This window comes from Lissotriton vulgaris, chromosome 2_1, assembly GCF_964263255.1.
Source record: "Lissotriton vulgaris chromosome 2_1, aLisVul1.2, whole genome shotgun sequence".
In the NCBI taxonomy this organism is placed as follows: Eukaryota; Metazoa; Chordata; class Amphibia; order Caudata; family Salamandridae; genus Lissotriton; species Lissotriton vulgaris.
Genome location: NC_141687.1, coordinates 1670351310 through 1670365736, shown reverse-complemented (window position 1 = coordinate 1670365736; position 14427 = coordinate 1670351310). Strand labels below are relative to the sequence as shown.

The 14427-nt window shown below is 43.1% G+C and overlaps 1 protein-coding gene across 2 annotated transcripts in view; it reads left to right on the top strand.

Moving 5' to 3' along the window:
* The window catches only part of RPS6KA1 (ribosomal protein S6 kinase A1), a 1033098-nt gene that overhangs the window by 813843 nt on the left and 204828 nt on the right, over positions 1-14427 (top strand). For both annotated transcript variants that reach the window (XM_086957626.1, XM_086957627.1), the window contains one exon: positions 13800-13889. In XM_086957626.1, the coding sequence (XP_086813752.1) occupies positions 13800-13889 (90 nt within the window). The remainder of the gene's footprint in view (positions 1-13799; positions 13890-14427) is intronic.

The following is a 14427-nucleotide window of genomic DNA, read 5'->3' as shown; positions in this document are numbered from 1 at the left end:
GTGGATTTAAAATGGTATGATTTACTTGACAATTTCACCTAACTAGAATGTCTTCGTAACCTTTGTTTTTTCAGTGAAATATATATTCAAAGAAAAAAACCAAAGGTTATAAATAATTTATAGTTATGAGCACTTTATTTATTCTATTTTCTATACAAACTCAACTTACACTACACCAACATTAGAAATTCTAAAATTATAGTTATACCTTAAATTTATAATTTTTCACACCACCTCCAAATTACTATAACTCGTGCACCTACATATCCAGTGTTGTCACCTCACTCGCCACACTACATTAACTAGAACATGCACCTTCTCCATACATTGTTATAACAAATGATGTTATTTGAGATCATTTGGTATGAATTCTATTTCACTTGTTATAAGTTATGTAGAATGGAAGGGTATATCCCTGACAGTCTGTCATAGCCCGTTGGATGCACCTACACTGTTGGTGGAAGTGACGAGAGTTTCGCAAGAAATAGATGTTCATATAAGTAGACATACATACATACACACACACACACACACACATTTCTGATAGAGACTTGTAACTGCAGATTCCTCTCCTTTTGAATACTTCCTCTGGTGTCAGACTGGATGCGGAAACATTTGAGCAGGACCTCAGCGTAGTGCTGTATAGCTCAGCACTGGCACTGTTCCAGGAATTTTGTGTGGGTCTTCTATGGGTGCCATGTACTGACTTAAGTTTCTTTCTTTGTACGCCACCAGATGCGGACCTGGAGCTACCTTAGTCTTTGAGACTACTTTACCTAAAAAATTCGCTATAAAACCAATGTGTAGGGGAAAATTTCGCCTCTCAAAACAGTGTTTATAACTTGTTTGGACTGTCGCAAGTAAATGTCTGTGACAGATCCCCATCAAGTTTCCCTGCAGTACCTGGGGGTCAACCACCGACTCTTAAGGCCTGCAGTGACAGCATTGATGAAGCCACAAAACTCTACATCTCCAAACATTGGCAGAACCCCATGTCGGAAGCTGTCCAAGTACAAAAGTCTGCCTCAATCCCATTCCAGAAGTCTGTTCACAGGCCGATCGTCATCATGCTCAAAATCTTCAGATAAGTTATTGAAAAAGCATAACAAATCGAAGCAAAACTATTTCCCTTCCTGCCACTCTGGAACTCCGGAGAAGATGAGGGTGTAATCATGCATCTCTATCTCGCACTGAAGTCATTCTCATCCGAACCAATCCTGCATCTCTCCCTGCATGACCCATTGAGCTCTCTGACTCAGTCTGCCCCTTCCTAACCTCAACTGAGGCCGCAGCCCTTGCCCACTGCTCCTGTGCCTCCCTGCATCCCAGTTCCGTGAACTAGACAGCCTACTCTGCTTTCCCTATTCGGGACAGACAGGAACTTTGATGCAGTAGACCACTTTGGGCAACCCTATCTAGAAGACAACTGGTATGAGGATCTCCAAGATGCCTATGGCCTCAACACCTTTATCGAAACTAGCCTGTTCTCCCCTCCAGGTGCCACCGAAGAAAGCCTCTCCTTTGCAGTGGTCATGCGTAGGGCAGCAGGGGTTCTCAACCTCCAGCTCCCCACCGTGGAGGTCAAAACTAACTTGATAACAGAAGTTCTCCGGCCAGGTTAGACCAATACTAAACCCTTGCTACTCTTTAATGAGGCTTCACTGACCCTCTTTTAGGGGTCTGTGGCAAGCATTGCTATGGTCCTCCAGCGTATAGCCAGATTGCACAACGCCATCACCTTGCCCCACAACCCTGCTTTTCTGACTTGGCACCCACCTCCCAAAAGCCTCGTGATGCAGGTTTCCACCGCCAGGACGCACCCAAATACCTTTGCGACTGCTTCTTCGATCCGAAAGTCTGAGGGCAAAGACTTTTGGGAAGAGGTTAATTTTTCCACAAGTTTCGCTCCCCAGTCAGTCAATGCTAACTGCATTTAAGGCCACTATTCCTGTTCTTTCTGGGACTCCCGTCCCATGTTGACCCTAACCGTACAGGATGACCAAGACTCTCTGTGAAGTTTACTATTCGTTGTAGTCTGGATACCATGGATTCCATTGGGTGAGCCATTTACACTAGTGTCGCTATCCGTGGCCATGCCTGTTTGAGATCTATGGGTTTCTTCAGTGATGTATAGTCATCCCTTATGGACCTGCCCTTTGATGGAACTTGCCTTTTAGGCAGACAAGACATACTCTTCCCTTTTGTGGTTTAGGCTGTGGCACTCCTTGATCCTGTGGAAGATGACAGCACACCAGTCAATCCACTGTTCACCTCCACCACCCCCAGAGCCATTCTGTACATTGTCCGTGCCTTTCCATTGGAAAAGAGTCCAGAACATTCAGGCTATGATCTCGATTTTTCAGCCTCTGTCCTGGATTTAATTAAGGTCGACTTTGAGGATGGTGCATCCAGATGGTCAGGCAAAGTCAGGTGGCATGGGTGAGCTCTGCATTGGGATCGGAAGTCTGTAGGCCCAACTTCAAGGAGATCTCTCCAACTCTGTCCGCATTTCAGAGGAGACCACAAAAGGGCTGCAGTGGTGGTTGCCTGTCTGCAGTTGGGTCAGTGGCAGAATCCTCTTTATTACCCACCTGGAGCTGACAGTGGTGATAGATGAATTGCTTCTCATCTGCTTAGTGTTGAAATTGTCCATCAAGGAAAGGCTGGTTCAGGTGCTCAGAGACAACACCACTGCAATGTGCTACTGCAATAAACAGGGCGGATGGGGTTATGGACCATGTGCCAGAAGGCTTCGCGCCTCTGAAAATGCTGGACCATTATGGACTTTTCCTGGGTGGTGAACCATCTGGTGGAATATCTGAATGCGAGAGCAGAGTAACTCGTCTGTAGTAACCTAGCTAATCACAATTGGCAACTAAACCCAGAGGTGGTACAAATCTCATCCACGCCTGGGGAGCGCCTTGGCCCAATCTTTTTTACTATCCCTGCAGCCGCAATGTCAGCAGCTCTGCACTTTTCAGTTCCCAATGCTTTTCTCTCTCGGACTTGTTCCACCTATAGACTTGGGACTTCAAAATTCCTTCCCACCGACACCTCTCCTGCCAGAAGATCAGTAATGACTGAGCCCAGGTCATCCTAGTGGCCCTGAATTCGTATGTTATCCACTCTTCCTGGGCATGAGCATCTGTCCTCTGATCAGTCTGCCCCCTTCAGAGGATCTGCCGTTGCAGCAATGGATTTTACAACCGGGCCTCTGCAATCTGCACCTTTATGCATGGAGATTGAGAGGTGACAGTTGAGCACCTTTGGCCTTTCTCTAGAGGCGGTTGATTTAATTTTGGCAGCTAAGCATCCCTCGAAAGAAACTGTATACGCCTGTTGTCGGGACAAACTTGTGGTTTGGTGTGGCACATAGATTGACCTCCCCCAGCCCAAAATATCTGATGTATTTCTTGAAAGAAATTGAGCCTTTGTACCCTCCTTTTCCCTTCATAATGCTGCAGTCACTGCATATTTGCTTTCCACTTGAGCCTCTGCAGCTTCTCACCCTCAAGATAGTGTTCCTAGTTGCCATAACATTGACACAGTGGGTGGGCGAACTCTTGGCTGCCTGTCAACCCACTGTACACTGCCTTCTTCCCAGACAAACTAGTTCTGCAGACTCCGGTATCATTCCTTCCAAAAGTAGCGACCCCTTTCCATGTCGGTCAAGCCATTACCTTACCAATGTTTTATGCTGTCTTAACCCTCTGTGGAAGAGAGACTCTTATTGCCTAGACCCCAAAAGAACACTGAGCTTTTACATCTATCATGCCAGAGATTACCGAATGGACGATCAGTTCTTTGTGGAGTTTGAATAAACTAGAGGGCACAGCCATGTAGAAACGGACCATCTCTCACTGGACTGTGCTCTATATTAAGACTGGTCAATAAGCAGCCCCCAGAACGCTTACGGCTCCTTCTGCCAAGGCTTTTACCACTGTGTTAGCATGTGCAGTTCATGTCCTGGGCTTTTGTCAGGCAGCTTCATGAACTTTCATCCATACATTTACTAGGCACTGCTGTCTGGACAGCCTGGTTCACCGAGAGGGGCATTTTGCCAGCTCGGTCCTACAGGACCTTTTAGTTTGTGCCAATTCAGACCCACCTCTGAATAGGTATTGCATTGGTATCTAGTCAAAAGGTGAGCAATCTGGTGCTAAAAGTCTCTATTAGGAGAGCAAGTTACTTAACCTTAGGTAATGCTATTTCTGATTTGTCTAACCGCAGATTGCTCACTGACCCTCCCAGTCTGTGAATTGGTCTCTGTCCATTAAAAATATCCCAAGTCTAGGAATCTGAACACTGGTTGACACCAATTTCCTGTTGGGGTTCTGCGTCTGGGGGCATGGACAATCTCGACAGTAACTGGTGATAGCATGCAGGAGTGTGCCTATAGTGGTCTGCACGTCATTTCCGGAGAAGAACGGCATCCGTGCGGGGCCACCCGGTGCCATCTGACAGCATGCAGAGGTACTACTTAAAAGTATCCAGATCCAGTCTGACACTTGTGGAAATATTCAAAAGGAGCGGAATCTGAGGTTAGATTGTCTCTACGAGAAAAAGCATTACCGAAGGTAAGTGGCTTGTATATATGTGTGTATATATATATATATATATATATATATATATATATATATATATATATATATATATATATATATATATATATATATATATATATATATATATATACACACATAAATATATATTCAGTCAGAATTACCCACACTCCTCCTCAGCTTGAGTTTATGTACAAGAAGTCATTATTCCATCAAAATAGCTATTAAAAATCATTATGGGATGGGGAAGCTGTGCCTCTTAAAACAGTAGTATGCAGTTTTCCGCTTTACATGGCAATGCCTAGCTGGCTGCTTTTCCCTTGATTTCCTAAGTGTTTTATATGTGGTTTAGGGCAGCGAGGTTTGAGTACAAGCTAATTTTAAGAACAAAGAAGACTCGGGTCCTAAAAACTCCTGGACAGGACCACTGTAAATACAGGAAAAAAGAGTGTGTCCAGAAGGACTAGTTTGCACACTTTAAAGAGAATACCCTAGACCATCAATTCTAGGGTTCTTATTGCTTTATTTAGCTTATTTTAAATTATTTAGATTAGCAAAGTCTTTCTGGACACTCTTTTTTCCTTTACAAGCTGATTTTATACATCATTTTCAATTCGCGTGATTTTTAAATTGAGCCCAAAAAATGTGAAATTCAGAAAATATGGCCTACGGTAGGCTGCAGTTCTTTTTGGTTACACTTAAGATGTAAATTATTTGCCATTCAAATAAATATTTATATAGGATAAAAATATTCTGAAATCTTGCACTGATCTTTGTTAGTGTTCTAATTCAATGAGGATTCAGAAGATGTAAAGCTAGTGTTACAAGTGAGTAACTTTTCTTTATTGATGCAGTCTCCGGTTCTGACTAGTTTAGCAGGATCCCTGACGACATTCTGTAAAACTGCAAAGTGATTTACTTTCCCTGGTAGTCGGGGTCAGTTTCTGAGGTTTGTCTATTGCAGACAAGATGAATACCAAATGGCTGCATATGTTCCAGTGCTATTCGCAAATAAGGCATCACCAGGTCTTTGAGGGTGGATGGCCACCTCTGCAGTCGAGTGCCTGATTAGAGTTTTGCACTTCTTTGCCCTGGTTCCAGACACTTCTCGATTTGAGAGTCTCATTGACCCTACTCAAGTTGTCTAACTCGAGAGGATCCAGTTTATTGGAACATTCCTGGCCACCAAGTATTCTAGTATTTCTTCCACAGTTAGGAATTTTTGCCATACAGGGATCTGTTGGTCTAGCTTTCAAATGAGGTTTATTTTAGGTTTGACCAGCTAGAGGTAAATGCCATAGTTGAGCTTTGACGGAACAAGGGATTGAATTAATACAGATAACACCAAAGAATGTTGCAAGAGTTTTTCCATTTTTCTATTGTCATTTTGGAATGAATAGGATAAAGTAGATACTCTATTTTAATGGCTTGAGTTTAAATTGTAGATTATCATCCAATTTTGAGCAACTTGAGGGTATAGACAAGGTGCGAGAAATTAGGTGAGGATGTCTTGAGGCAAGGCAGAGTGTTGGTGGTATAGGATCCCTGAATTCTTAACCTTTTGTGTGCTGAGGAGGAGATGGTCTCGTCCTCTGCACCATTGGAGCTGGCTGGCTAGTGAGGACAAGACTATCTTGTCCTTAGCTCTTAAGTGGTTAAGGGTGACACCAAGTGGTTCTAGATAGTGTCCCTTGCCCTAAGTTTACTCGACTAAAGAAGGTGTTACAGCGTTTATCTGCTGAAATCGATTAGTAATGTATGATGTAAACCAATTTAGGGTAAGTTCATCAATGCCTATGCTCTTTTGAGGATATCAGTAAAAGTGAAATCGTTGACCATTTCAAAGATAGGTCAAAAAGAACAACCAACATGACTTGCCAAAGTCAAGTATACATATCACTTCAACAACAATAATACATAATACAGTCCGGTCTGAAACCAGAATGCAATTCATTTAGGATTTCATTTTCCAATGCATGTTCAAAAGATCAGCACAGGCAGTGTGAGCCCTAACATTGCACAAGTGTATCATACTAAATATCATGAGCACTCCTACGCTCTACTTTTTATGGTCCCACTGCCTAGAAGCCGCAACTATTAAACAACTATTAAACATACACCACAACAATTTGAAAAGGAGCATCTGCTATATTACTCTAAGTCCAGCTAAAATGCAGTTAATCTAATGTCCAAGAACATATCTACGGTGAACAATAAAAGGAGATTCAATTGTCAGGAGTCTTGAATGCATTCAGTATCCAACTTTTATTTATTTTTCAACGTCTTCATGGGAAATAAGTTCCTTACCGGGTGGTGTAGTTCCTCCTACGTCATCTTTCTCCATGTAGCAGTGCTCGGTGTTGTGGAAAAGCCCTGGCACATGAAGGAGAAAGATGACTTAGGAGGTACTACACCACTCCTGGTAAGGGACTTCTTCCCAAAGAAGATATTGAAACCGGAGGTCATACTTCTCGCCATTTAAAAATCACACAATTTTGGAACGCAAAACCCTGATGGAAGTCCTAGGGAGCGAAACGCATTGGCTGGGCTGACTGGAAAATATTATGTGTTGAAAAATGAATAAAAGTGGGATTCTGAATGCATTCTCAAGACTCCTGACAATTGAATCTCGTTTTATTGTTCATTATTGATGTTCTTGGACATTGAATTGCCTGAATTTAGGCTGGAAATAGAGTAACAAAGCAGATGATCCTTTTCAAATTGGTGTTGTGTATATTCCAATACATGTTGTTTGCTATGAGTTACCAGAGCTTTCAATCCCCTTTAGGAGGAAATAAAGTCCTAAGATTGCCTAGACGTTATTTATATTTCTAGCATTAGCTGAGGTTTTCTTCAACATGGGAGAGGCTTAGTCGATTTTAAGGCAGTCTCGGACGATACATTGCTCAGTGGATACAATTGCTAGATTAGGCCAGAGAGGTAAAAGCAGATCTGTGTGGATTTGAGTATGAAGTGATTTGAGAGTGTCACCATTCTCATTTTCAACATCTGTAGATCTGACATTTATTCAATATCAGCCACGTTTTCATGTCTACATTAGGGTTTTCCATGGATTATGTAATCAAAACAAGAAGAGTTCAATAGATTTACCTTAGTCAAATGATTGAGCATTTCTTTGTATTTTGTAACAGGACTTTTGATGGTGAAAGTGTAGGAAAGTGGGTTTCTTTTACAATAACCTCCTCCCCCCCCCCCCCCACTTTTTGCCAGACTACTGATGCACTTTTTCTCAGTGTGCCCTGGGTCCCTGCAAATCAGGTTCCCAAGGCCTGTGTTCTTTTCCCAAAACGAACCCAGTTTGCATCCCTGGTCACAGGTGGACCCCTGGTAAATGGTACTACGGGTACCCAGGTCACTGTGACCAGGGAAGACCCCTAAGGGCTTCAGCACTAATTGTGCCACCCTTGGAGGCCCTGCACCTTTTCACACACACACACACACACTACCTTTGCAGGCTGCATGTCTTGGTGCAGAACAAAGGGAAAAGTCGACATGGCGCACATCCCTTTGTGTCATGCCCACAAAGCACTGCCCTGGCCTAGAGCAGCCACCCCTCCAGCTGGGTGCACTAGTGGTAAGGGAACTAGCCTTGTTCCCCTACAGTGCCCAAGTTCATGCTTGGGCATTGTAAGTGCAGTGTTACCATTAACAGTATATGGTGCTGGAAGTTTGTCGTTACGGACTCCACGGCACCATAATGGCTCCACTAAAAACTGGGGAGTTTGATATTAAACCTCTCAGCACATTAAACCCACACTGATGCCAGTGTGGGGTTTAATGAAAAATGCACACATAGGGCATCTCGGCGATGCCCCCTGAAAACTGACCCACCACTAGTGTCCCGACTGAGTGGCTGCTCAGGCTGCCATCAACATACATGTTTCTGGACCCCTGGGTCGAGAGCCTGCTCTCAGGGGCCCGAAACAATGCACATCCTGGGACGAGGTGGCAAGCCTCCTCGCCCAGGATGGGCAGGGTTCACGAAGGGGAAGCTTCAAAAGCATGCCGCCTTTTTGAGCTTCCCCAGATCACTTGCTGCTTTCAGCAACTGGTCTCCACTGGTTCTACCCCCTACTTTGGGCGGGAGAACCAGCGGGAAAAACAAGTGAGGGAGGTGTGCTCACCTCTGCCAACTCCACCCCTCAGGTAGGAGAGGCGAGGTGAAGCACAACTCTCAGTCCCCACCATCTTGAGGATGGGGGACCCAAGCAACCAGGGAAAGACTCCTGCCCCCCTCCCACTCGAAGGTGGCACATTCGGTGTGTACCTACCTGTAACTCCCCTAAATTCAATATTAAGGGGCCCACCTGAACCTTGCCTTCGCAGATCAAGCCTGACAACAAGAAGAAAAGAAGAGGCAGGACCGAACAGCCGTACAGCCAGGTAACAAGAGGACGACACCCACTGCCCTAGCCCCTCAGCCCTACAGGCCTGTTTCTCCTCGAACATGCTCCTGTGAAATCCCAGTGTGTCCTGCAGCTAGCAACCTCGAAAACCCCAGACGACCTGCTTGCCTTCACTTCCAAGACTGCTTCTCCCGTGAATACCGGACTTGTTCAAACTTCAGCTTTTGGCTCCGGCCGGATACCGTGAATCCAGCCCACTCTGCACCTGCCGAACTAGGCCCGAGCTCGAGTGGAAAAACACCACAAGGAGGTCACCCCGGTGATCCTGACCCGAGATCCGGCAACCCCTGACCTGCCTCAAGCCTCCAGCCGAAATCCAGAAGGCCCCTCTAACTGTGACCCGGAGCTGGTAAGAAGATCCAACTCCAAAAGGCACCCCTCCACCCGATGCCCCATGGCCTTGTGTACCCAAACCAACGGTGCCTAACCAACCCTTACCTTCCCAACTTACCTCTCAAAGTGATGGTTGCACCCAGAAGTCCCTCGTCTCCCTGCCCGCAGTGCTTCTTCCAACCAGAGGTCTTCCATTGAAAACAGGGCACCTGAGTTCGAAACAGCACTCCCGGCCGCCCCAGTGCCACTAAGGGTGCCCCTTTTATGCTACTTTGTTTCCTCATTTGCCCTGACCTAAACCCTAGGAGCTTTGCTCCCACAACCCAGTGACCTGCTTGCCAGCAGCCACCAACCAGAGACCCCCTATCCTCTATAGGATAACATTGGGCCTCAACACTCTGCACTGGACCGACCTAGTGTAGCTGAGGGTACAACAACAGTACATCACTGACCCTGGGTGACCCCTTAGTCTGAACCCAGAAACTTAACTTCCACAGTCGATTACATACCTGCAAACTTATAACCTGTTTTTCCTATATAGGATAACATTGACAATTTTCTTCCAGAAAGTTTCTAAGTGTGAGGTTTGAAATCTAAAAAATATTCTTTAAAAATCGCACAAATAACCAAAACGTATTTCCTTACCTGTTTCCAGGAAATGTCCCAGTGCTGAATCCAGGTATCCAGCAATGAGCTAGAAAAGTAACGTAAAAAGTAACTTACCTGTAATTTACTGAAAGAGTCATTCATTTCAATGTACTGTATTTGCTAAGTGTTGCAACCTACTGCATTCCCTGTAAATCAAAGTACAATTTCTGTTGCATTTTCAAACTGTTCTACAATCAGCAACTTATTACTGCAACGTTTGCCAGGTTTGATTGGTTCTAAAAATCAAACAGTATATTTTCTTTATACAGAAACAATTGGCCTAGAGTTCAGTTCTTGAGTGTGTGAATTCATTTGCTGACTGAGTGGTACATCAAATGCTTAACACTGTCCTCTGATACTGCCTTACTGCCTTACTTCTCGACCACTCTACCACAAATAGAGAGTAAGGTTATATCTAACTTTAACCTCTGCCTATCTCTGGGGTCACATGGACTCTCTACACACTATACCTCATGTTGGTGTAGTATATATCGAGCTACTTTCCTACAAGGAGGGAGAAGAATTATGGGGAAATTTAACATCTGTGAAGAGTAGTCTGCCATGGGTTGTGAGCAATATTGATTACTGATTTTTTGCGTGTCACCGTTGTATTAAAAATGTGAGTATTATAAAGTCGATGATGTAACCAGGCTGGTGACAGCAAGTAATTTACCTTGATGTGGCGTATTCACTGATTTGATAGGTGTCAGCTGAGAGACATTTGACACAAAAATAGTTGTGCATTACTGCAACACTTTCACAGTCCTGCTCTTGCAATGAAAACATAGAACTGAATGATCCACCACAAGAAGAATGTTCATGTTTCACTATTTGTTTAGAAACCTTTCGTAGATCAGTATTGAGTTTGATGTTTAGAGCTGTATCAACTATCTTAGGTTTGTGTTTGACAATGAAGAGATACATTAACAGTTTCGGTGAAAGAAAAAGTTAGGCTTAAGAATGTTCAGAATAAGGCTATTATGACCCACTTTCTTCATAGGACCAGTAAAATGCAATGGTGTTTGTTCCGAGACAGTGGTTGATAGGTAAGGGTAAATTGAGAAGGGAGAGAACAGAACTACAAAGAGGTATAAATAAGTCCAAGGCCTCTCGGAGGTTCATTGTGCTGCTGTGGAAAGGTAGAGGTAAACTTTTTTGTTGGGATGAAAGTCCATGTTGCTCCTTCGAACAATTTGCATATATTTGTGGTTGGTGTTGGGTGAAAATAGTGCAGGGCCATTCAAATGCAGTGGTATTAATGTTTTTGCGAGAGAGAATTGCTTCATCATATTAAATAGCAGATCATCTTTAAGTGCAAGGTATGCATGTGTGAAGGAGTTAATCATGGCAAATGGACAGTGGTGCAAAAAGACTGATCTGACTTTGTCGTCCTCTTGAAGAGACAAGTGTTGAACAAATGATATCAAGGTCAGATAGGTCATGATTCTGTAATAGGGGGGATCAGCATGGAGGGGTCAAGTAAAGGAGTGTTAGATCCTCAAGGACATTATGGCTACTCCAGCTCTGTTTTTTCAAACACATTCTCTTTGAAAAAAGGAGTGAGTTGGTTGAGCTGAAGGTGGTAATGTCATCCGATCAGAAACCAGAGTACATTGGAGTAGGATTGACAGTGTCCACTTCCGAAGAAAAATCATGAGCGAGTGTTTGAGAATAACTAAGGGAGATTGATATGAGAGTTCTAAATGGGCAGTGAAAAGCAGGAAGAAAAGTGATAAGATGGAGGTGAAATTAAAACTGCGAGCAAAATTGGTGAGAGGCGTTTGTTATTAAAGGTGCGAGAGGCAAGGGAAGAAGCAGTGGACACCTGGGTGAGGGATAGTTTGATTATAGGTTCTAGAAGAATTGAAGAGTGAGAAATGAAGAATTGATTTTGATGTTTGAGTGACTAAATGTGATGAGGGGCTGCTGTGATCTGCCAATGGTGTAGAAATATGGACAGGGAGAGGTAGGGTATAGGAATCTGAGTGGATATCAGAGGTGAAGATGGTTTGGAAAATGAGGAAGTGGAACAATATTGGCTAAATGGGTCAATTCATATTACAGTGGGTGCATTCTCCAGCACAGCCAGACTTCACCGATACTAGTTTCCCAGAACTTGTCCATCAGCATCTGGGCAGAGGCTTTCCATTTGTTCAAATACCCGATCAAGGAATAAAGAGAATCTTTCATTACTTGACAGTGTTTCAACTTGTGATCATTGCCCAAGGAAATTAACTTTCACTGTAGTGGATATTTCTTCAAAGAATCTGAACACTGTATTGCTGCCTGGGAAATGCACAGAGGAAAAGTTAGTAGCAAAGTTTTTCCAACTGAGTGTTAAGCAGAAACTATCACCACATCACTTTATTCAATAGTGTATTGTCTTACTTAGCCTCTGGTGCACATTTACTAATCTTTAACATGATTGGTAACAAGTGGTTCATACAAGCGCTAATTTAGTCCTCTCTTCAATAGCCAATGTGCATCAAACCGGTTGGTCTGCTCTATATTTTCCACCAAAAAGAAATGTAAATCTTTGTTGGATCTTACTCTGTGGTTCTGTCCCACTCTGTGTAAGCCCTTTGAGACCAAAGTTTCCTGGGAGATTAGGACCTTTTTTGGAAAATGTTCATTCTAGTGCTATTTCCCTGCTCTCGCCACATGCTGGAGCTTCACACATCTGTGCCTCTGACATATACACATTTTCTATATAGATAAGGTGACATTGATTTAATAACCCAAGCCAAAGGGACTGACCTCAACCACAGGAGGACTTCCTGACTTTATTTTTCCCATTACAGTCTCATCCCATTAGCTTCACCACAACATATACAATACTTTTCAGTTCGCTTTAAACATAACAAAGTTTGGATTCCTGTGATGACTTGCTTGCCACCAACACTAGTCCAGACAACATTGCAAGGTGGAGTTCATCCTTTATGCAGAGCTGCTATCTGTTGCACACGTCATCTCGTAAAATCGGTCTGCCGTGTTCTCCATTTAAGTACGTCAGAGGTGTCTGTTAGCCAGCTACTTGGCTCATTCCAAATGCTTCGGTTGACACAGCAAACATTGCTACTTCTGGGAGTTATCTGTTTTAGATAAGTAGTTAGAAATGCATATGCTTGAGACCATTAGATGCTGGATGTTGTGTTCAAACCCCTTCCATTTATAGTCTGTTGCCAAAGGCTAAGGTTTGGCTAGGAACTGAAGAGGACATGGATAGTAGGATAAAGTGACCTTCATATGTAAGGGATGGGCTATACATGTCTATCTCATGCAGTGATTCACTTTTGGTTCAATCTTAAGAAGCAGTTTCTGGCCTTGGAAATTCTTGGCAACTTACTCATTGATGGAGACCTTGTTGTTCCACTTGCTGTAGAAGCAAACACAGTGGGCTCTTTTCACTAAGATGTTTGAGAATGGGAAGTAGTATTCCTGTAGTAATACTTCATGTACTTAAAAATGTATTTGTAAATCATCCTTGAACCATCCAACTAACAATTATTAAAAAAGCAAAGAGATCACCGTATTTCCTGTTTGTATTAATTGCATGTAAACTTCCTCTAAATCTTCCCATGGTATGCCCCGTTTCTGTGTGTTGAAGCAAATCACAAAGGCCTTTAAAAGTATGCATAGAAGTACTGTAAAAGTATGACTTCCCGTATTCATAAATGCGTGTAAATTAGCCCCAATGTGTGCTTCCTGTCGTAGTGCACCACAGCATGCCCAATTCTTAGTGTTTTTAGTCTTGAGAGTTACAGCCTCAATGTCAGTTATGCCTTCTGTATGCATCTGTCCTCCTATTTATAATGTATGTCTGTTGCAGATCATTGACAAGAGCAAGAGAGACCCATCAGAAGAGATTGAGATACTGCTACGGTATGGACAGCACCCCAACATTATTACACTAAAAGATGTAAGTACATGTGTCAGAACTTTTAAGGAAAAAACTGGCAAGGACGCTGATGTTTGGACAAATAGTGTTTAATGTTTTTGGGTGAAAGAGCATGGGTTTATAATTTTAAATGTTTTGTGTTCTCCCTTCTTTTTGTGTATAATTTTACATTTTTTTAAATTTTTAAAAATTTTAAATTTAAATTTTAAATTGTATAATTTTAAATGCTGTGTTCTCCCTTCCTTTTGTGTTTGGACTTCATATTGGGCTAAACATTGAAAAACAAGTACATGGCCATAGCTCTGAGGCATGTTTGTGAGCAGAGCTTTTTTCATCGCAACAAACGAATGGCAGATATTTAACTCTATCTTCAGACTGTTAAATTGCTATGCGAGAAGCTGTTTAAATGTAGCGTTTCAAAGTTGTCTCTTGAATTACATTTTCCTGGGGACAAGTTAAATTCCCTCCTCTGGGCATACCTCATGCTTGTTCAGCAGGAGGGAAGGTTTTTCCTGCAATGCTAATCTGTGTAGTATTCCCATTGTGGAAATCTGCACAG